Source organism: Carassius gibelio, chromosome B5 (genome assembly GCF_023724105.1).
Source record: "Carassius gibelio isolate Cgi1373 ecotype wild population from Czech Republic chromosome B5, carGib1.2-hapl.c, whole genome shotgun sequence".
Taxonomy (NCBI): Eukaryota; Metazoa; Chordata; class Actinopteri; order Cypriniformes; family Cyprinidae; genus Carassius; species Carassius gibelio.
Genome location: NC_068400.1, coordinates 21,177,595 through 21,202,262, shown reverse-complemented (window position 1 = coordinate 21,202,262; position 24,668 = coordinate 21,177,595). Strand labels below are relative to the sequence as shown.

The 24,668-nt window shown below is 35.6% G+C and overlaps 2 protein-coding genes across 2 annotated transcripts; both read right to left on the bottom strand.

The window, feature by feature from the left end:
- Positions 1 to 1,782: 1,782 nt before the first annotated feature.
- On the bottom strand, positions 1,783 to 10,879 carry LOC127958633 (high affinity cGMP-specific 3',5'-cyclic phosphodiesterase 9A-like). The gene is made up of 20 exons (XM_052557541.1): positions 10,816 to 10,879; positions 10,530 to 10,654; positions 9,209 to 9,279; positions 9,046 to 9,123; positions 8,878 to 8,921; positions 8,696 to 8,750; positions 8,519 to 8,589; positions 8,352 to 8,439; positions 8,180 to 8,261; positions 7,982 to 8,056; positions 7,388 to 7,474; positions 7,200 to 7,304; positions 7,052 to 7,134; positions 6,765 to 6,921; positions 3,558 to 3,671; positions 3,372 to 3,476; positions 2,946 to 3,074; positions 2,774 to 2,869; positions 2,429 to 2,498; positions 1,783 to 2,289 (listed from the first exon to the last, which is right to left on the bottom strand). Exons 2-19 carry the CDS (start codon positions 10,596 to 10,598, stop codon positions 2,448 to 2,450), a joined length of 1,560 nt encoding a protein of 519 aa, XP_052413501.1. The 5' UTR covers positions 10,599 to 10,654; positions 10,816 to 10,879; the 3' UTR covers positions 1,783 to 2,289; positions 2,429 to 2,447.
- Positions 10,880 to 13,136: 2,257 nt separating this feature from the next.
- LOC127958626 (glucose-6-phosphate exchanger SLC37A2-like) lies at positions 13,137 to 23,633 on the bottom strand. Its single transcript, XM_052557533.1, has 18 exons — positions 23,005 to 23,633; positions 22,192 to 22,273; positions 21,926 to 22,016; positions 21,085 to 21,163; positions 20,861 to 20,996; positions 20,341 to 20,417; positions 19,270 to 19,436; positions 18,938 to 18,975; positions 17,806 to 17,949; positions 17,112 to 17,202; positions 16,958 to 17,020; positions 16,780 to 16,865; positions 16,253 to 16,301; positions 15,671 to 15,744; positions 15,401 to 15,479; positions 15,065 to 15,162; positions 14,865 to 14,929; positions 13,137 to 13,515 (listed from the first exon to the last, which is right to left on the bottom strand). The coding sequence occupies exons 1-18, from the start codon at positions 23,058 to 23,060 to the stop codon at positions 13,500 to 13,502; spliced, it is 1,491 nt and encodes a 496-aa protein (XP_052413493.1). The 5' UTR covers positions 23,061 to 23,633; the 3' UTR covers positions 13,137 to 13,499.
- Positions 23,634 to 24,668: the final 1,035 nt, after the last annotated feature.

Genomic DNA, 24,668 nt, shown 5'->3' with positions numbered 1-24,668 from the left:
TCATGTTAACACCTAATGTTTATATCTAGTAGCTACCGTCTTAAAACAGTAAGTATTTTAATGTTTAGAAATTGGCCCAGTTCACTTCCATTTTAAGTGCTTCACTGCAACCCATTTATGCCAAATTTGTGGTTTTCCAGCAGAATTTTGGGATACTTTTATACTGTTGCCATAATTATTTATTTTTTTTTGTCAGTTGAACCAAGCCAGTTAAAAAAAAAACCCAGAACATTCTTTTAAATGCATCCAAATCATGTGCTTTAATTTTTAGAGGTAATTAGTGCAAAAACTCCTTTAATCACAAATGGAAAAATTATAATGTAACAAAATATACAATCATGGATGTTCCATGCTCTGTGTTTCTTCGGCTGCTATGCATATTGAATGATGTTTCCCATACAGTCCACAGCATGACTTTTGGCTGTATGACACCGGTTTATATTTTCATAAAAACATAGCCTTTTTTATGTTTTTTAAAAATGTATTTTAAATATGGGGTTGTGATTGTTGTTGTTTTTCCATTTGACAATAAATAAAGTTAAATCTGTCAAATAATATTAAGTTTAATACCCTGTAATTTATTTAATTCTCTCTTGCATCAAATTAGAAAACAAACAAACAAACAATGACTGTATAATGTGTTCATATCACAGATAAACTAAAGGCCATATATTTAAAACTTTGTGTAACACTTATTTGAAAGTGTCTGTTACATGTTACGCATGTTTAATAATAACAGTAAATTATGCATAATTGCATGCAACTAACCCTAAATCAGAAGTAATTAATTAACATTACTAAATATTAAATGTATGATTACCCTGTAATAAGGACTCCTTAAAATATAGTCTAACTAAGTTTCATTAGAAACTCAGAAACTCCATCAGCTCAATCTAATGATTTTACTCACACAGGCTCAAATAATCAAATCAGATTCATGTAAAACATAGCTCTCTATTATGACATAACATCATGAAAGTTTAAGCAGACTCACTGTGAAGTAACCTTCCCAGTAACCTCATGAATTCATTTATCACCAGACTCTCTGCAGTCATTTTAAATAAGCAGAGCCTTGAACTGCTGCCAGGGGATTCAGACGAGTAGTCTGGAACTGATGGCATGAATAACTGACTAAATAATGTAGTTCTTAGAAAGTTAAAAAGAGAAATACCAATTATCATATTTTTGTAATATCCCTTGCAGGTCACACTTTATTTTAAGGTTCTCGTTATTAACAGACCATTAACTACAACTTATAATTTGTCCCCCACCCCACCATCTAAACAACACTTTATATAAAAAAGAATGACGTTTTATATATTTGAATTTATACAAGAACTGCATTTCTTGCATATCATTTAAGGCAATAGGAAACATCATGAAAATAGTATTTGAGAAAAGTATTTCACTCAAAGCTTCCTTAAAGCTGTCATTCTGTAAATGACGGCTGTGTAAAAACTGTCACATCCAGATGCAAAGAGAACAGAGTACAACAGACGTCTCTTGCACCTGCAGCCCTTGAAAACACCTGTACCTTTAAACAAGTGTCTCGGACACATTGCCTTAACAAATTCCTTTCTTGAAACATGCTTTACTGTTTTTTCTTCTTCTTCTGGGGACTAATTTCCTTAAAAAAAGAAAGATATAAACATTTTACAGCTTTCTTAGTGGAAAGATGTGATTTTTTACTTTCCCACAAAAAAAAAAAAAAAAAAAAAAAAAACACCCTGCCCAGAGTCGATTATTTCTTACATAAAAACACACCAAATTTTGGCATCCATGATTAATGAATATTTTATTGATTAGCTTTTTTTTGTAAGGTTTTCTGTTGGAACAACGGTTCACACTTTCCTGAGTTATTACTAAATACATTTTATTAATAGCTGCCTTGGTGAAATCAGTATCTGCAAAACACACTCAGTGCCAAAGTTAAAAACAATACATACCAAAGTATAAAACAGTATGTTGTCATATTTATAACTTGAAGCAACTTCAAGTTATAAATCTTGACTGCTCATTTCTGAAAAGTGTTTATTTTAGTCTAGCCTGTGACAATAAAACTATTTCAGGGCCAAGCACTTCATCTCAACAGTGAAGATTAATTAGTCCAGCAAAATCAACAGAATCAGTCATCTTGACCCCCTCTTTACTACTGATGACCACCTTTTCTGGACATTCTTGATGTCTCAATACAGAAGGGGGTCCAACACTCTCCTTCAGAAATAGGGTGCTTGAAGAGCCCAAACAGTTCAAAACCTCAGTTTTCAGGAAACTAGGAGCTGGGTTAGCCTGAAATGACAAGTAAAAGGATGACAGAATTTTTATTTTTGGGTGAATTATTCCTTTAACTCAAATCTGAAGAATCTGAAGTAAGTCTTCTAGTTGATTCAATAAACGTTCAAATGTTTTGAATGTTCTTCTTTCATACCATAAAAGAAGCAAGTTGCCTATTTCTTCTTTCCACTTAAAGACATACTCTCCGTTTTCTTCTTATGTGCCTGAAAAGAGAGCAAAACCATCATGCAAGTATCTTACAATCTTAAATTAATTAAATGGTTTCATGAAGCACCTTTAACATCCATGGAACCTTTCCATTAAATTCCATTCTTTATAGATTTGCAGATTTATTGTTCTTCACACTAAGAGAAAAATGCTTCTTTTAAGAAAAGTGTCTTTTAATAAATGGTTCTTCTAAGGAATCACCCCTTTTGGAAATCGCACCTTCTGATTTGCACACAAGGCCACTGCTTCCTCTACATGCTCAGTTTGTTACCTCTGACATGGCATCATCTATCTGCTTGAGCTCCTCATAGTGATCACGGGAGTCCCTCAAAGGCTGAACCATGATCTCCTCAATCTGTGGAAAGAGCTGAACATAGACACATAAGTAAACTTCAGTTCACAGTTCCAGTTCACACGTCAGTCTGTATAACTGGTGTACCAACCTTCATGACGGTCTCAAACATTGGGATGAGGACGAATTTGATGAAGCCAATTTGTGCTGTTGGTTTGGTGACTTTATCACGATCCATAAATGGAGCCACAGGAAGACCTTCTGACTTTTCTCGGTCACTCTGCCAAAACAAACCAAAATGCAAGCTATAACATAAAATGGAGTCCAAAGGGTTGATCAAATCAAAATCTTCTATTGGAAGTTCTATTGGAAATAATCAGAAATTTGTATGTTAAACAAAATAAATTAAATATTTAGGTTGTCCACGCTGATTAAAAGAAAAGCAAAAAACTTACTGAGTCCAAACATTTGAGCGATAATGTAAACATATTGCAAAATAATAGAAGCATAATAATAAGCTTTTTACCATAATCATTTTCAAAGCACTCGTAAGCAGAAGCTGCTTGTATTGAGGTACCTGGATGAAGTACTCCTCCAGGAGACAGTCCACCCATGGCTCTGCCACCTCAGTGGGTCTGACCTCGTTGGAGATGTCACAACACTTGATCAACACCATCTTCAGCTGTAAAGACGGAATTGCTTATACAAGGCAAAGCCAACAAGTTTTTAGCATGCAATTAAATTCATAGCAGGAAACACATACGCATTTAACATGCTCCTCATTGGTAAAGTCAAAGTTGTCCACTTTCTGTTTGAAGGAGTCCAGTATGTCTCCATGTCTGGCCATATCTGTCGCCAGGATAAGAGTAATGATCGCCTACAACAGACACCAAAAAAATACATTCAGGATTGTTTAGGATGGCCAGCTAAAAAGAAATTCACTAGTCAAACCAAAAATTATTCAGACATTCAGATATAATTTTTGATATCTTTCTACTAGTGGGTAGAGGACACTAGTTAATTTATGTAAGTAAGGATAGCATATACCAAATATTTCTTCATACAGAGGACTTCCAGTGAACATTATCAAATTTTGAGACAAAAATTATCCAGACACATACACCTGACCATGTTTTGCTTAAGTGTTTTTTCTTCAATTGCCAATGCAATCTTTTTACACCACAGACTGAACAAAATTAAGCATTGCTTGGTAATTGGTTGACCTAAATTGGCTAAATTTAACAGTTGACAGCTTTTCAGCCTAATTAATTGCATACCTTTTTATCAAAGTTATCTGACATTTTAAGATGAATTTGTTCTTGTCATATTTTATTACCATTTTCTAAACTATAGCAACTGTGACTGTGATAATGTGAGAAATGTTGAAGGTGTCTGAATAGATTTTGGTTTCACTGTATAATGTTGGTGATCAGTATGAGCTTTTCTTTGTTATAATAAAAAATGATTCTAATAAATGGTGTTCTTTTGAACTTTCCATTCAGCAAAGAATCTTGAGAAAAATGTATCACAGTTTCCATACAAATATTGAGCAGCAAAACGTTTCCAGTATGTATGGTAACACTTGTTCCCTGAAGGAGGGAACGGAGACGCCACTTCGGATGACTGATGAATTGGAATATCCCTCTGATAGACCAATCTACTTCGAGTGTAAACTTATTGCATCCAGCTGCAATCACTGATCACAGCGTGAGCATTAAAAGTTCAATGCATACCAGATTTTCATTGAGGAGCCGAGCCAGTGACCTGGCCACTCAGCGGTGGTACAGCAGTCATGGCGATGGGACATGACAAAACCCTGTCCTCATATCGGCTCGAGGGACTGGCTCAATCACTTCCTTTGTCAGTAGGACTGCGATCTCCGCACACAAGACAGGAGCACTTTTGTGGGGTAGCATAGCCGAGGCTGATGATCCGCAGAAGCCAGCGAGAATGGCTGGGTAGCACAAGCCAGGCACCCAGATACCGTGCAAGCTGAAAGACCTCTGTACCCGCAGTGAGGCAACGAGGTGGAACGCAGGGACCTAACTTGGGTGGCTTGTGACCGGACCGGAGAGGGGTCTGGTCTTATTCTTGAACCGCTCGCTGCTGCCGGGTGGCAAAGGAGGAGGATGAGTGAGGTCTGGTGTTGGACCATCCGCAACTCTCCGTGCCCTTCTGTGACTAGCAGCCTAGCAGCTTTCTATCTCTCTGGGTCACCTGTCCCATCACTCGAAGCGCAAGTCAGCGACAGTTCTCCGCTTTTTGAGAATGTCTGGATTTTGAGCATCCTCGTGCAGGTTCTACAGTGTCTTGGCCTGGTGCATCTGCAATGACGCTGTAGCAATTAAGGCGGAGGCAGTTTCTCCAAAGGCAGTAGTATAAGCATCACCGGACAGGTCAGACAAGTACCTACAGACCCGGGAGGGGAGTTAAGAATTAGGACACAACTGCATCGCAACCGACCACTCAACCAGGGGGACCCTTGTATACCCCCTCAGTGCACCACCATCGAGGGTGATGAGGGAGGTGGAAACAAGGTGAAAAAGGTGCCATCCACAACCTGGTGAGCTCCTCATGCACTTCTGGGAAGAAAGGCATGGCGCTGAGAAGCAGCACGAGCCACCTCAAGAAACCAATCATCCAACCTTGATGGCTCAGGACGCGGTGGATATTTCCACTCGAGCCCTGCCTGCATAGCAGAGCTGTCATCTCTGGATCTGATTCAGGCATTGCCACTGTCAGAGGCGGTAGCACAGCCAAATCTTCCTCAGAGAGCCCTCCCTGCAATGCAGCAATCGACATCTGGTCGTCGGGAGGAGCACCGAAGGATACCGCTAGTACGCTCTTTGAAGAGGGTTGGTTTCCTGAGGGGTTGCCACCGTTGTGATCCTCAAAACCACCTGTGCCACTGCCGGAAATTGTTTTGCTTGTTGGCTGCCAGGACGAGCCTTAGATCATGGCAGTGGCAACGGAGCTCCGCCCCCTTGAGGAAACGGAGCCTGGGCCACAGCTCCGAGATGGTCATCTTCCCACGATGGGAACATGACTCATCTTCGAACACCGCCTCAGCGTGTTTGTCCAGGCACGTGAGGCAGTGATCGTGAGCATCACCCAGCACCAAGTAACGACTGAATCTAGAAATGCACGAAGAAACAGCATCTTTAAAAAGACGATCGTCTTTACAAAGTACCCGTTTATTGCTCTTTTAGGGAAATGCTCACGAGAATGAGAAAGGAGAACAGGAGAATGGCCACTTGCAACCTGAAGTGGTTAGTGCAACCTGAAGTGAACAACCCACTCGACACAGGAACGACCACCACTGAAGCGCTGTACCGCCAACACCAAAAGCTTCTAAGAGCAAGTTGAACTCATAGTTCACTGAAGACACTTGGATGGAGCAGAACAATGCTGTCGCTCGGCTCCGAAGCAGAAAGCTGTTATGCATTGCACCTGCTGCCTTTTTATGTTCATGCTGTGTGCAATAATTGCATGCCAGTTTGCATTGGCTCATTTAGTAGATTGGTCTATCGAGGCGATATCCCAATTCGTCGGTCATACGACGTGAAGTTGAGAGTGACCGACTAAAAGGGAACTATTTTCAAAATAAATAATGACAATAAATGTCAATGCAAATCAGCATATTAGAATGATTTCTGAAGTATCATGTGACACTGAAGACTGAAGTAATGATGCTGAAAATTCAGCTTTGCCATTACAAGAATAAATTTCATTTTAAAAAACATTAAAATAGAAAATTTTTCAATTGTATCATTATTTAACAATATCACTGTTTTCTCTGTATTCTGTTAAAATAATGGATCAAATAAGTCTGCCTTGGTGTGCATAAAATACTTTTTTAAAAAACCAACAGCAAACCTTTGAAACACTGGTTTTATAAATCTATGAAAATGCATCATCTGAGCACTACAGTGTTCCTCTGTGTAGAAATGGCATCTGCAGCATGAAGTACCTGTCGTATCTGTTTGAAGGAGTCAGGCTCCACATTGGCAAATATGTTGCACTCGGGCATAGAGATGATCTGGAAGGCCACAGCACAGTGATGGTTCTCCAGTGGAGAGATGTCATTATAGCGCACAGCCAGCTCAGTGCGAGCATTAATCTGATACCTGGTGCAGAGGGCAAAACTTTGAGCAGTTCCTGTAGAAGTTCTAGATACACTGGCAAACTGCTGCATATGATAAGACAGTCAGTGTTGTCTGTCAGTGGTATTGTTCTCTTAGAGGGTCAGTGACATACGTGTTGTTGTATCCCGGGTGGTCCAAATCATGACACACTGCTGCAGTCATCAAAATACACATGTCTGTCATAGTCAGCCTCTCCTAGGGAACAAAAGCAAGTAACGTGTTGATCTGACAAATGCACACTCCTGAGGACAGGACCTTACCTTAAGGTTACACAGATGGATCATTCCATACATCATCTGGCTCACACAAAAACAGTGGCGGAAGTTGTGGAAAGGGTTGTCGCGGTAGTTTTCTTGAATTCCAAGCTTCATTTAGCAGAGACACAGCAGGAGAGTTTTAGTGCTCCAGTTAACTTCAGAAAATAAATCTTCAGGAAAGCATTTCTTACCAGCCATCTTTTTAGAGTTATGGGGTTAATGTTGAACTCCTTAACCAGTCCAAGGTCATGATACATATACTCCAGACAGCTAAGCATCTGTAGACAGTATTAATTTAATTAACAAACATAATTCACCACATGACCTGTTTGCATTATAAAACAACTAATGCTGTTAAGCAAAAAACAAAAAAACAAAAACAACAAATTCAGCATTACAAATGTGTAATTACACATATATTTAAATACATGACAGAACAGAATAGAAATTATAGAACAGATGGAAATAGAATTACATTAAAGTTTATTTTGGTTTACCCTAAATGCTTGTTGGCAGTACACTTAAACCATATTTCAAAGACAATAGAAATAATTATGCAATTAAATATAAAACTGTTCTTAAGTCCTACTTCAGTGGGTCAAAAAAAAAAAAAAAATCACATTTAACATAAATTTCAAATAACATGTCAAATAACTGTTTCAATTAACATGCCATTTATTGTCCGTAAGTGTGATTAAATGTTAGTTTATTATCTGTTTTACGTGAAATGCAACTGTAATTCCCTATACTGGGAACTTCTACAAAAACAAAAACTGATGACAAACCTCGTTATGTTCCCAATGCCATACATCAAAAGTAGGCTTTTTCAGAGCCTCTATGGTTTCCTGAGAAAGCGTGTACTGCACAAACACAAAACACATAATTTACTATGACTATAACAGTACTGCAATGATTTATTTGGCTGCAGTATGTAAGCCAAGAAACAAAAAGAGTTTGTTTGTTTATTAACTTATTTATTTTACCTTTGGGTAGCTTGGGACATCTCGCCTGGGAGACAGTTTCTTCCCATCATCAGTCAAATTGTATTTGCAATTGCAGTTCACTCTGGTTGTAAGAGATAAACAACCAATTAACCAATTTCCTAATGGAATTACTGTGCAAAACATAAAATAAAATAAAATGAGTTGCTCTTACCTCACTCCTCCTCTAGAGGTCATTTCATCCCTTAATTTCTTCAGATCATTTTTACATTTCTCAATTTCCACCACTTTCAGTCCCTCCACTGTAACGATACAAAGACTATAAGCTCACAGAATCAGGTTTGAGTTTTGACATGCATCGGCCCTGAGAGAATCACTCACGCTCCACTCTCTTCTCCAGCATGGCTAGTCTGTTGGTCACTTCAGTCTTCAGCTCATTGATCCTGAAAGCCCTGAAACAAATATTACATTCATTACCATGCACTCACTGATCTGAATCATAACATTATTTTAAAACAAATGCAGACTCATTTCCACAGAATATGACATACTGCTCACCTGCTGAACTGCTCTGCCACTTGTGACAGGACATTCTGGAACATGTCTTCCTTCTCTTTTGAGGGGAATAAAAAAGAAGTTTATAGGGTATGTTACTGTCATTTGCATTAATTTTTAATCCAATTTTACTTAACACATGGCTAATTAGTAATAATGTAATTAGTAAAAAAAAATCCCCATACCTCCTCCTTGGTTTGTGGAATGAGGCATAACCTTATATAAGTTGCTTGAAACAAAGAAAGAAAGTAAAACAATGAATACTTCTGAATTATTCATTAAATTACAATGATATATTAATTACAGTAATAACAACAACAACTGGTATTCTTATTACTATGTTGAGTTCTTACTTAGGTGTATTTGCAGGCATGGTGGGGTCAATAGATATCATTGCTCCTTCTGAGTCAATCAGAAGTATAGCCGTGTTTCTGGAGAAACGTGAGAACAACATATTTGAGACACTTTTGAGATGATAATCTGCATTAAACACTTCATATATGAGAAGATACTGACCTGGCAATGTTGGATGATGAACAAAGAAGTTCCTTGATATCACATGGGCTACAGTGGCGACTGAAAATCACCTTAAACATGAGAGATCATACATGACAGCTAAGTGAGTCATTTGAATGCTAATTGAGATGACGAAGAAGTAGAAATAAAATAGCATTATTTGCAAATCATTTACTAATCATGAGTCTTGGTATCAGTGAGGCACTGAATATGTCATCATGACACTGCGGCTCTAGTGAGCAGAGCTGGATTTGCCCTTGGCAGGTGTCACAAGTGCTTGTTTGTGTCAAAGGCACCTGTCACCAACACTGACCCCCAATATATTTTTAATACAAGTAGTTATCCTAAAAACAGTGCCTGTCATAAAATTCATTAAATGTCTATAGCCTTTAAGCATAATAATATTAATATTAATAAAATGTTGTCCCTATTATACAAGTAGCTACACTACTAGTAATTTTTTTTTTGAAAGACAATAAATTAATATTATACTAATTGCAATACTAATTCATTACAATGCTAATGAATACAATAAGAATTCATCACTGATGGATTAAATTGATCAAAAGTGACAGTAAAGACATTTAAAAGACAACATATTTCCATTCCAAATAAATGCTGTTCTTTTGAAATATTTATCTTGAGCTAATAATAAATAATAACATTTCATGATATATGTTATGGTATCAATTAAATGCAGCCGTGGTCAGCATAAGATTCTTCTTATGTTAAAAAACATCACAAATCTCACTGACCTCAAAACCGTTAAACTGTTCAAACAGAAAACACATCTTACAATCTTTTTTTTTTTTTTTTTTTTTGTGATTGAGATCGTCTGTGATTAGTCTAAATCATGCTATGTTAGCCTAAAATTATTAGATACAAAAATGTAAAACAATGGCATTTATGAAAGCTATAGGGCAAGGATACTTTCATCCAGAAATTTCACAAAAACTTTCATAATTTTTGAAGGATAGAACAATAAAAATGGTATTCAAAATTCAGACAAATGGTTCATCGACAGTTTCTGTTTGCTTGAAGCTATTGCCACACCTATTAAAAAATACTGTAAAAATTATTCAGAAGAGTTGAAGTTAGTTCAGAGAAGCTCTAGTAACATTTACTTACTAACCCCATCAGCCCATGACATTCATACCTTTTTATGTGTGCCACCAAATACTTTTTAGGGTCATTGAATGTTTGGATAAAACCCTGACATAGCTAATCGTATATTAGCAATTGCACTTTTATGATTAAAATGCATCTCATTTTGATGCAATATTAAACATACAGCTTTTATCTGTGAAATCTTGAGACTCACCCTTTGCACTTTTCCATCCACATCCAGATAAATAGTTTTAGGGGTATAAGATGAAGAACTCGACCCCATGATGACCTCTGATACCAACAGATGATCAACAGATACACAATCTGTAGCTACCTCCTCTGGAACAGAAAATAACACTTACAAACAAACAAACAAACAAACACAAACAAACTAAAAGAGTTACTTTCAGCTGCTGATTTAGTATGATATAAAGTGGATCTATGATACTAAAACAGCGATTTGTAGAATGATAATTGACAGAGCATAAATAAAACCATACCTCAGCATGTGCCATTAAATCTGATGCAGCCGAGATGCTCACTCCGAGATGCTGATGGATGCTGTCGCTTCGCCAGGAGTCACAGCTCTGCCCTTTAAGTAGGCTATCATTCACTCCCCTGCTCTCCAGCGTTGCCAAGGAACTGTTAGAGCATTGAGCTGACTATGTACTCCATGTCATCTACTGCTTAGAGGTGACACACATACAGCACTGGTCCTTTTCATGACACATGCAATATCTATCTACCCAAACTCTCTCAATAAAGAATAATTGAGTGCTTGCTGTGTTGTTTACAGTTTTCCTTATACTTCATCAGTTATGATTAGAAATGTTTTACTTTTAAATCTGGATTATGGATTACAAATTAAATACTTAAAATATAAAATTTTAAAGTACTCCAATCAGACTAGTTACTTTTTTATGGATTACATGATTGCATTTTATTTACATTCAAAATGTATTGATTCTCCCAAATTCCACTTTTCATCTTTTAAATATTCCTCCTGCAGTTCCTTAAAAAAAAAACATATAATTATTTTTTTAATGTACTTAATGCTGTGGATAACAACAAATGTGGATAACAACAAAAGTATACACACACACACACACACAGTTTGTACTGTACTATAGAAATTACACTTAAATAATAATAAGCAATTATAGACCCATTAGTACTCTTCTAGAAGCTTTAAAAATTGAAAAAAAAAATCTATTTATATTTTTTAAAGTATCATTCAACAGAAACTAAAAATTATTTTCTTTTAGAAAATATTATATCAAAATTGAATAAAGGTGGCGTGGTGGGATCTTTTTAACAGTAAGCATTTGACTAAATCATGTGGTTATAATTAAGTTATCAAATTATAATTTTACTAAACTAAAGTAATTAAATGGATAAGATCATCTTTAACTGACAGACAAGTGTGTTTAAGTAGGCCATAAAATTTCAGTTAGTTATTCATTCAGTTGGTGTACCTCAAGGTTCAATATCAGGTCCTTTGTTATACGGTTTGTAAATTAATGACTTGCCTGATGTTTGTGATACAGTTACAGTATAGACTTGCATGCTAAAAGTAAAAAGCAAGCTGCAGACAAATTATCAGCAGAAATTGTTAATATTACTGGATAAAACTGGTTAAAAAATTAATGTTTACATCTTATTGTTAGCAAAACTGTATGTATGCTTTTTTCAAGTCTGCAAATAGAGATCTGGACCCAGATGTTAGCAGGTAGAAGGTTATCAGTAGTACATAAGTATAAATATTTAGGCATACAGTAATACTTGACTCGCAAAAAAAAAAAAAAAAAAAAAATAATAAGAAAGAAAAAAAAGTAAAAAAAGTTAAGAATATAGATCATTTTAATCTGACCAATTTTAGACATATTAGGAGTAATTTAATCACTGAAGCTCAAAGTTATCTATTATTATGCTATGATTTTTTTTCACACAAAAATGTCTCACCAGTTGGACAGACAAGTGAGACTACTTTCAATAGAAGACTCTATAAGCAGGCTTTTAAAACATAAGAAAAAAAGGTCTAATTTATATAATCACTGTATATTCTTAGCTAAATGAGTTTTTAAGGGAAAATAAGATTAGATTTAAAGATATTTTACTTTTGTATAAAATTTTGCATGGTATGGTCCCACCTCCAATTAATACACAACTACAATTATTTATAAAATAAAGTAAATACATGTAATATTGTGTCCTTTTTTGACATTTTTAATTAATTTCAAAGTGTATAATTTTCATAAATATCAGGTTAGGGCAAACTGAAAATGTAAAAATGTATAGTTATAATTTATGAATTAATCCATTAATTACAAAACTGATCACGATTTCTGTTGTACAAAACAATGGCGTTTTACTTTCATATGTTATGTTGTACATTTGTACGGTTTAATTAATTGTTTTTTCAGTGTTTCTCATGTTTTACTGTTAAACATTTGAAGTATTGTAACAACTTGCCCCATAACAGTATGACATTACCCTTTTTTGTAATAAATAAATTAACATAAATTAATAAAGTAACATAAATAATCATAACTAAATATAATATAAAAAAATTATGACTAATAACAGCTTAAACTCTCCAGAAAAGATTTATAACAGAGCATTATTCTGTAGATATGAGGGTTTGCCTTTCCCACGATTTCTCATTTTGACAGGAGCTGATAATATCTAACCCCTAAAGCTAGAAAACCAGCTACCAGTAACGTGCATCCATAATCCTTAATACTCAATTCTGATTAGATTCACAGCTAGCCAGCCCAATAGCAAACAGGAAACGTGAATGACCACACAGAAACCAAGCAGATAAAAGGACAAAGCACCAATGGCATATTTTAATGCTAGAAAAAAGGTACATTTGTGTTGAGCAGTCACTAAAAACATTCGGTATTAAAATGAAGAAGCTTAGTGATCCTGTTGTTTTCGTCCCGCTCAGGCCACGTGTGGATAAGGGTGTTTGTAACTCCCCTTCTCCTTTACTGCAGCAGCTGAGCTTTGTTCCATTGTCAGTTTAAAAGGATGAAAGTCTCATGTTACAATTTTCATATAAAATAACCCTTGGGCATAAAAAGGCTTGGTGTGTTGCATCAATCCATGGTCCCTTTTTGTCGTTATGCTGCAGGTAATTTTCTGTCGCAGGTGTGATATATTCTCTTGTTCCACGGCCGTCTTAGATCTCTTTGAACCTGAAAGAAAAGAGCAGATGAAACCACCGCGAACACATGCTGCAAAATTAAACGCTTCCCTTTTAATCATCAGATTCATTTGACAAAATGTCTAAAGTGGATAGCGGAGACCATTAGTGTAATGCATGCATTTCAATATAATAAAAAAAGGACCAAAAAACATCTTTGCACAAATCAAGCTTTTTTTTTTATGGAAAATTCATAACCAGATTTTGTTCAAGCTAAAAATGTACTTATAATTACAAGGGTGTCAGAGAAATTGAAGTGCACACATCATTTTCCACCTTGACACAGATCTCTGCCAGTCATTTGGGACACAGTGAAAACTAACAAATCCCGAAGCGAGTCGCAGCTTCTTGGAGTAATTGTGATTGCCTTGCAACTACTAAAAATATCCTCCACCGAATCATATTAAAGACAGGAAGGCCCAATTAATTCAAGTACAGCGTCTCTTTGGTCATGACATTTTTGGCAGCCACTAATATTAAGTACATGTAATGGCAATCAGCCCAATCAGCAGAATTCAGGATATTTAAAAGCCGCTAGCTAAAAAAAGAAAGTCAAATATAAACCTTAATGAAGTCATCTGCCAATAAAGTCACCCCCACCCCTTTAATTTCGTTTTTAATTTTACCAACTATTGAACACATTAAGCATCAAAAGTGGTTTTCAACATTGATAATTATAGCAAATGCTTACTGAGCATCAAACCAGCATATCAGAATAATTTCTGAAAGATCGTGTGACACTGAGAACTAAAGTAATGATGCTGAAAATTCAGCTTTGCAGCCACAGGAATATAATGCATTCTAAATTATATTCATATCGAAAATAGTTATTTTAAATTGTAATAATATTTCACAATATTACTGTTTTAACTGTATTATGCATCAAATAAATACAGCCTTGGTGAGCAATAAGAGTCATTTTTCAAATACATCAAAAAAAGTTTTGAATGGTAGTGTATATAGTGTATTTATCAGAATCAGCTTTATTGCTAAGTATGTTTACACATATGAGGAATTTGTTTTACTGACAGAGGCTCCACAGTGCAACAGAATGACAATCACAAGACAGGACATAGATGATAAAAAGAATAATATAAAAAATAGACAAAATAGACAATGTATAAAAAAGCAAAAACACAAAATATAATAGACAATTATGATGTACAGGTATTATATGTGCACATTTGAAATGTAAACAAGTATGGTGTTGAATAGGTAATGTATATAGTGATGTGTGTTCCAAGATTGTTGTTAAGTGTTCATGAGATGGATTGCCTGAGGAAATCTTCAAACATATTTCACCATAAACTCAAAGAACAAGAGCAAATTAGAGATATTTACCCTCTCAGCCTTGTAGTGTGTCCACACCATCCTCTGACCTCCTTATACACGAGCCTGGACAACAGCTACACAAACAAGAACAAGAGGAGACCGTGAAACACCAGCCTGAAAACACTTTCATCAGGACAACTGAAAATGATTTATTGGATAACAACAGTAATAATAACAAAATAATAATAGACATCAGCTTTTAGTCTCACCAGACAGGCCAGCACATCAGCAGTAATGAGCATATAGAAAACATTATTCCAGCCGGTGGGAGAGATCAGACCAGCCAACAGAGGTCCAACAGCGGCACCTAGAGCCCAGTAAACACATTTCTCAACATGGGACTACCTTCACAGGACACTGTGAAGTTTCCAAAACAAACACTGGTTTCTGAATGTTACATTTTTATTGACTGTCAATAACCTTTAAGAAAATTATTTGCAAATGTAATATTCACTGCCAGATTATAACACAAAGTGCATTCAATGTTTGACTTAAGTCGGCATCAAGCTCAAGAAAAAATCAAAAGAGCCACATTCCCAGCATACCTATTGATCCAGTGCCGTCAATAATGGCGGTCACAGTGGACAGTGCTCTGGAGTTCCCTCTCAAGCACTCATGGGTTCCCTAAAAGATAAAAAAAAACATTATGAAATGTACAATACAAAGTGCTTGTCGCATTACAAAATAGATTATTGATCAGTTATTGACGGCAGGACTTGTAGGCTGGTCCCAACGTATCGGTTTTGAACCTTTTTTTTAAGACTTTACAAATATCCACGTGAAGAGCACATGGAGGAAAGGTGCCCAGCGCTTACTAAGTCAGCTGATACAGCAGTGGTGATGAGGGCATAGGGTCCATTCACGAGAGCACCACACCACAGCAACATGCCTGCAGGAGGAGATACAGACAAAAAAAAAGATTTTGTTTATCTGTTGTCAATTTGGCACCTTATATGATAATTTACAAGATCAGCTGATCTCCTTATACTTGACATTATACAATATTATGATTACTATTATGATGTTTCAAAGGCAAACATAAGGTTTAAATATTTTACATAAAAACTGGTCCCACTTTACATTAGGGGGCTTTAACTACTATGTACTTACATCAAAAAAAAATAAGTACAGTACATGTATGTTCATATTGTATTGCAAATAATTTTTGCTGCTATTAAGGTGGGATATGGGTGAGGTTAGGTTCTGGGTAGGTTTAAGGTGTAAGGGATAGGTCAACAGTGTGATTATAAATATAACTACAGATTTATTAATTACAGATATATTTATGCCTGCATGTAATTTAAGTACAATGCAAAATATGCATGTACATAATAAGTGCATTGTATCAAATTATTAATTTATGTGCAAGTACAAAAAGCCATGTACTCCATACTCACCTATGGTGGTTGGCAAGCCGTTCTGCCCGATCTTATTGAACAGGAACAGCTTGGGGAAGGAAAGCAAACATGAATAAGCAGCAGATCTCAAAGGAAAGAGAAACCCGTCCACGCGTTTACACAGGTTCACAGGTAAACTCGAGCTTGAGGGTTTCAGATGTCTGTAAAAACTCTGAGCAAACTGCATGATTTACCGACAACACTTCAGGTTCTGTAGCTGCGCAAAACTAGCCAGCTTTATTCTTTTTGACCAGGCGAATAGCGAACAGCAAACATTTACAGTGCCACTGGACATAAGCATTGCACATTAAAACTGATATAAACTTCCAAGTGTAAATGTTATAGTCCATAAAGCTAGCAAATAAACATGCATGTGTTTTAATAATGGTTTTACATACTCATACTAGATTAAATCAATCTGGAACATCTTGTTGAAATAGATGTTTGCATTTTGCCCAAACTCTGAGCAAAGAAAGAAAGAAAGAAAGAAAGAAAGAAAGAAAGAAAAAGAGAACAGTTCAACTAACCATTGGAGCAGCAATGATCAACATGGCACAGCAAGTAGTGGCTCTTCCTCCACTGTAGTCAGATATCAGTCCAGCCAGGATGCCACCTAACACAGAAAACACCCTTATACCACCAATCTCAAGAATCAACCTTAGATGTTTCTTATTCCTATAAACAATTTAAACGCCACATACTTACCCACAATTCCTCCAACATCAAACAGCGTAGACAGGTCACCAGCTTTTTTAGGATCAAAATGAGCTAAGAGAGAGCAGACTCAGTGACTTTTTTGACAATTCATTTGTGTCTAAGAACTGAGTTAATATGAGAGAATCTGATGAAGCCTTCTTACCAACATTAGCGATGTATAAAGGAAGCCAGTAGAGGAAGGTGTAGCTGACCAGCTTGGCAAAAAGCAAACACAAGGAGAACTCTATCACACCCTGCAGGACGAAAACAAGACGATGAGCAAAAATGACAGGATGCTATTTACTCCTGTCCAACAGCTAGGGATCACTCGGTATCGGCAGATACTCAATATTCAATGACTCAGATTGAAAAAAAGAAAAAAAAAGAAGAAGTCAATATCAGAACATACCTAGCAACCACTGAACGTAAATTATACTGTTCTCTATCAACTTGTACACTTGTAATCAAATCTGCAACATCATATTGCCTAATTTCTAACACTACCCATTAGGATTATTTTGTAGCATTCCTCGGGTTAGTTACTTCTCATAAAGAAGCAACTGCTAAATAAATAAATGCATATCTAAAAATTGTCTGACAAGTGGCCCAAACAGAGTATTATGTTTAAATACCATTACATAAGACTTCATATTTTAAGAACAGATTGAATCTTGAACAGTTTATTATTTTAACAAAAAAAAATGGTATTTAGGTTGGGAAAGCAAAAGCATTATTTCTGATCCAAGAACCCCAGACACTTCACAGGATTGGCTCCTCTCTCAGTCTCTTCAAAATAACACCTTACATTGGCTGACTAACAGCTGTGGGTGTAAAACTGAGAAGAAGGGGTCACTCACAGGAATCCTGAGCGCTCCGCAGAAGCTGATGGCTTCTGTGTGGTCCTCCACCGTCTCCACGGCTGTGGAGGTGGAGGTGTTAGTGCTGAAGATCTCCTCATTACTGGACGAGTTCCTCAGCAGAGGCTCCTGCTCCACACTCTCCTGAACACATTACAGGCTGTTAGTGTTATACCAGTAAAGATAAAAAGTGTTTGTTAAAGGAAGAACATTAAGTGACAGTACTTTCAGTACATACGTGCGGGTGGAATACACTACACAACGTTTGAATATATTTATGCCACAATGTTTCAGTCTGGAAGAGTCAGCCTGCAGATTTTGAGTTTCACAGAAAACCACAGTGTGCGCACAGACCGTTTTTTTTTTTTTTGTTTCAGTCAGAGGATATCAATCATATTTGATATTTTGATCTGAATTTAGAACATGTGTCTCCTATCAACATTTACCTTGCATTTCATAATTTAGCAGACACTATAGAGATGCTGTTTTGAGCCTGATGGTAACTTTTAAATGAATAAAAAGAAAACCAGTAGACAGAATAGAAATAAAATAGAGTGGCAGTGTCAACAGTTTCCATATTTCTGTGTAAATGTGTTGTGTTTGACAGTCTCTCAGTTCATGATCCTCACTCATTTAGGTTTTCATATGTCAGCAAGTGTTTGATGCCTAGAGTTCAAAATCTGTTCTAGATTTTACATAATCCAGCCTTTAATCATTGAGACTAACATCATAGATCAAAAGCTGTATCATAGCTCTTCTCATGCTTGTAAACTCGTGCAGATTTCTCTATTACTTCTGCTTTCAATTCATAGGCCATGTCTCAACCAGATCCACTACAGTGTTGATCTGATCAATTCTCTTGCTGCAAAAAAGAGGCCAAATGTATTGCAAACATTCAATTTTGCTTTCAGTTTGGCAACAAAATGTTATTGATTTGTAACCAAATGGCAGTAAATGAGAGTTAGCCAGCCTTTTCACATAATCAATTTGCAAATAACGCAACTTAAATGGGAAGGGAGCACTGCTGTTTAGCTGTTTATTCAAGTGAAATAATGGTTTTGTGACATATGCAGGTCAAAGAGTCAATCTCCAAAATATTTTGCATAGTTTTTTAAATGGTCAGTGAACTCACATGGTGTTGTGGTTGAGTACAGTTCACATCTTCAGGTTCTGTAAAAACATAACAGAGTTGTGATTTCGTTAGCACTTCTTTTTTTCACAAAATGAATCATACATTTGTTCATATCTGCAGATAGTCAGTATTATGTTTGTGTTGACTTTATTTAATTTCAAATAGTAACTATCAAAAGTGGTTACAATAATAATAATAAAAAAATCTCTAAGTTAAAGTAATGGAAAATTGATGTGCCTGTAATTTAGTTGCACAATCTTTGTTTTAGTTTCACTTCTGCTCCTGTTTTGCATATAATGGAAAATTTCCTTCCAATCTAAGGTGTGACTTACTTTCAACCAAGAACAAAAAGCAGATGACTCCAGCGGCAGCGATGATGATCCCAGGCACAATGAATGACAGGCCCCACGCGGACGACACATAGGCCCCAGCGATGAGGGAGCCCAGGATGTTTCCTACTGAGGTGTGAGAATTCCAGATGCCCATGATAAACCCACGCCTGCATCAGAGAGCAATTTGGGATTTTTTCAACTACATTGAAGATTGAAGTCAACAGCTTATTAATACACTACCATTTATAAGTCGGTAATATTGTAAATGTCTTACAATTAAAAAGGACTGCTCTATTTGAATATATATTTAAAGTGTAATTTACTCCTGGGAAGACAAATCTGAATTTCCTGCAGGTATTATTCCAGTCTTCAGAAATCCCAATAAAACATTTCTTTTTACAATTATTGATCCCAACAACAGTTGTGCGGTTTTATATCATTTTGGAAACTGTAATTTGAATTTTAAGAGATTTTAATAGCATTGTTTGAAATGGACATCTTTTGTAAAGTCTTACATCACTGTACTGTAATTTCTGATCAATGACTGATTAATTACTGATCCCAGGCTTGTGAACTATAGTGTACATCTTAATGTGCACAATTCATCAATTAAGATGTTTAAAATCAAGTTTAATATCTTACCCTGCATTAAAAAAAGACTCTGCCTTCCTTTGACATCACTTAGGCCATGCAGGCTATTGGATAATGTTAATAAACTGTTTATAAATAGAGATTTATGAATTTTGTTAACTAAATTTCACAACAGGCTTAGTTCCTAAATTAAATACCGTTTTCATCATACAAACAATTTCTGATGGATAAAAAAATCAAGTATTGCCACGATTTTTCTTGTGAAATATCCTATTTCACTCTGAAATGTATAATTTTGCTGTAGTAAAATGGGTCACAATTGTGGTTTAAAAGAAAAGTTCACAGCAGACTGGTTTTGGAGTGTGGAAGCAAGAGAGATCATTTAGATCTCGTTTTTGTGAAAAAAAAAGTGCAGATACAATTCTGCACTGTCGACAGCGCACAAACTGAGAAGCAGCAAATAACACAACAGTCACCTACTTTCCCTTCCCAAACCAGTTCCCGACACACGCTACCACCGCCGGCCAGCCTGTAGTCTGCACCAGCCCATTCAAGGCCTGTAAAAGAAAAAGAAAAAAAGAAAAAAACCATAGGAATCAGCAAGTCTGAAGAGCATATGGGTTTGACATGATCAAGATTCGGTCATGTGTTATCCGTGTGACTCATACTAGCATGACTTAAGATTTACTATGAAATAACTCTGGGGCTGTAGGACTGGAATACAAAGAGCTAAGGAAAGAGAAAATGCTCAACATAATGTACACGTCAAGCATGCTTTCATAAGGTTTTTATTTGATAATAGCCAACATACTTTTAATTTAATTTGGAAAAACTCCCTTATGACAAGAAATGTGTGATTGGAAAAGAATCACTTCTTTTTTTTTTGGTTTCATATTGAAAAATTCTGGTGCTCGCTTTGGTACTTTAAATGAAGTTTTTGATGGACTGATACACATTTGGAGATACACTGGCTTAAATTTAGAAAGGAGAACTAGCTTACCTGAACTAAGCAGTAATACCACAAAGAGTGGATTTGCCAGTAAAAGCCCAGGCCGAACAGAGCAGTGAAAATGCCACTGAGAATCATCCCTGAGCTCAGGTAGTAACGCAACGGCAATCGCTCTCCGAATATCCCACTGTCAAAAATATTTCAGAACCAGAGGTTATACCTCAAGCAAAAAACACTAACCAAGAAAGTCCAACCAAGAAAACCCAATATCATACCTAAAGAACATGCCGATAGCATATGCAACAAGAAAGCAGTTGTCCAAGACTCCAAACAGGTTCTGGTAATTGTTCTGGCCTGGATTTAAAACAAAGAAATACATTGATGAAACTAGTAAACAGTAATTTGTTGTTGTTGTTTTCTATCAGCAAGGGCACATTAATTGGTCAAAACATTTCTTATCCAACAGAAGATTTGGATTTCAAATAAATTATGTTCTTTTGAACTTTTTATTCATCAAAGAATCATAAAAAAACTATATAATTTTGATATCTTATGCCAAAAATCATTTGGATATTGAGTAAAGATCGTTATCCATGAAGATATTTTGTTAAATTCTTACCGTAAATATACAAAAAATGAATTTCTGATTAGTTCCAGGTTTTCAAATAGTTATATCGCGGCCAAATATTGCCCAATCATACCAAACCATACGTCAATGGAAAGCTTATTTATTCAGTTTTCATATATAAAAATAAACTTAAGATTTTGTGGTCCAGGGTCACAAAAGTTTAAAAAAGAAAAATGTTTCTTGAGCACCAAATCAGCATATTAGAGTGATTTTTGAAGGATCATGTGACACTGAAGACTGACTGCTGAAGATTCAGCTTTGCCATCACAGGAATAAATTACATTTTAAAATATTTTACAATAGAAAAATATATTTTAAATTGCATTATGTGTCACCATTAAGTTTTTACTGTATTTTTTTTTTATCAATTAAATGTGAGCATAAGAGACTTTGAAGTAAAGAACAATAATTCTCACTGACCCCAAAGTTTTGAACGGCAGTTTATGTAAGAAAAACATAAAATATTTTAAGCAAAGAATCAAACTCACCAAAAGGAGCCCAATCACACCAGGTGTCATTGTCAGTGATGTTGAGGTCTGCTGGATGAACAACATTAGAGCAGTTTCTGTGCAGCTGACTCTGTCACAACATAAAATTATTATTTAACACATTTTATTCTTCATTTATTTCATGTAAACACAACCATGTGATTTATCAGTATAACAGAATCCTTTTGTTGCACGTCTTCTTTTTAGGTTAGGCCTATCATGCAGCTAGTTAATGTTTAGTTGCCAGGTCCTCTGACTTTTATTACCTTGACAATACTGATAGGCTTTCGAGAGAGGTGGTAGGTGGTGTAGAAGACAAACGTAAGTAGGAGGATGAAGAACCGGTACCTAATCAAAAGGAATAAGTTTTTGAAATAAAAAATGTACAAGTTAAAAAGCATCAGTAGTGGTTAAAGTGAAATCTGGAGTTGTCTGTAGCATTAAATAAAACAGCCAGGCAGTGATAGAAATGAAACCACACTTACAGGAAAACAGCTTCACCTAAGGCAAACACACACACTGAATGATCTATCTATACGTTTTATACATTTCCTGTGGGGGAAGCACGTTTAACACAGTGTACATCAGTTCTGAGGGCGATGCATGCTCCAAAACAGAAACCTCTAACATTTAGGTCACAGTACTGTACTTTAACTTAAGTACTAATTTTACATTCATGAGGTCCGCATATATTCATAAATCATGTTTCAATTGTGATTTAAGATTCTTAATAAATAAAATAAAAAAAGCAATAAATGAAGTTGTGCATATACGAACTGTGATTCACTTTACAGAGTAGTTAATTGGTGAAAAAATAAATAAATAAAATTATATATATATATATATATATATATATATATATATATATATATATATATATATATATATATATATTAATTGCCTTTATTCAACAACTTGACATGTACTTATTAATGTTCGAGGAACTCTTAAGCAGCAGTAAAACTCAATATAAGTAATCATGTCTGTTACAATAAGATCTCACATGATGGGAACACATTCAACATCACAGAGCATGTTATCGGTATAGTCTGCTGTGTTTACATGGGCCTGTTACTCACCAGCTGTCTCTAGAGAAAGAAGTAATGAGTTTGATTCCCGGGGCCAGAGTTCTCATTTTTACAGTTAAAGTTGTCTCGTAGTAAAAAAATAAAAATCAAATAAAGATATATTTTTTAAACTACTTTATAAATTATGTATAAAAAAATCCCATATCTATTAAGACTTCTAAAATCCACAATTTTAAGATTAAAATCAAGAACAACTCAAATACACAACGAAAGCTGACTAACGTTAACTTAATCGCTTTGTCTCCGATCAGTTTGCGCTCATTTCTTGCGACCTAAAACTACGAGTCCATGTAATCATGTTCTCTGAAAGCCGGTGATCATAAGCCAGATGAAAAAGTTGCATTTAAAGTATCGGAGACGTGTTGTCACTTCCCAGTTCCAGAGGTGGAAAAACCGTGAAGCGCTCCGAATTCCCAAAGATTTCCATGTTTGCCTTGGCCGGTGTCCATCTGCGATTCAACCTGGGTGCTATTAATACCCCTGTGTCTGGACTTACACATCACATGAGTATTAGCTAGGCCTTATTGATCTTTAGCTCGTCCAGTGCTGGTGTAGCGTCTCCATTTTCCATACAGGGCTGCCTGCGGCTCTCTCTCTCTCTCTCACACACACACACACACACACACACACACACACACACACACACACACACACACACACACACACACACACACACACACACACACACACACTGGATCTGTGAACATGTGATACATCGTGACGTCACATTCACAAGGGCTCAAATTAACCCTTCGTTCTTCGGCTTTCTATTTTACTTTTAAAATAAATTGGTTAAAGCAGTTCTTAACAAACCTGATTCATTTTGGACTATTCTTACCAATCTTGTTTTCTCGATCAAGAAGGAGATCTCCCTTTCTTATTGTTATGTAATTACAATGTCATTGTAATTACAATATCTTAAAATGCCTGTTAAATAATCACATTTTCAGAAAGAAGTACTTTTGCTGTGGAACCTAATTTATAAACATAATTTTAGTCCTCACTGCTATTTTATTTGTAATAATGGTGATATTCTTTATAAAAATTAAATCTTTTTTTTTTTCAGATTGGGTCAGTAATAATGTTATTATGGTTTCTGATGGTTTCATACAGTCCTATTTGTGGTGCTGTAGACAACTCGTCTCATCTTATCTCTTTTGGGAATGCAGATATAGACAAAAAAATATATTTTTAAAGGATTTCTGTATCTTTGTACATGCTTTATATGTTTTGTATGGACCAATTATTTTTTCTTTTTTTTTTTTACACAAATGTAAATTTCAGGGTGCTACTTTTTTGTTTTCTGTAAGGAACTAAGATCCCACCTAGACACTATTCTTATATCCAGCAATAAAGCTCTTAAAACTGTCCCACAGCGTCATTTTTAGAATGTTTTTTTTTTCATGATTTTGGACCCTTTAACTTTATTTTCAATTAATAATAATAACAATAATAATAATAATAATAATATCTGACTTAAAATATTTACTTTAGTTTAGAACTATCTTTTTAATAAAAAAATAACTGACACAGTGTTTATGCCTTTATGTTCTATACTATATATTACACAAATCCTTTCAATTCATGAGCATCTGCTTACACTGACAATATATATACACACACACACATATACATATATACATACATACACATAT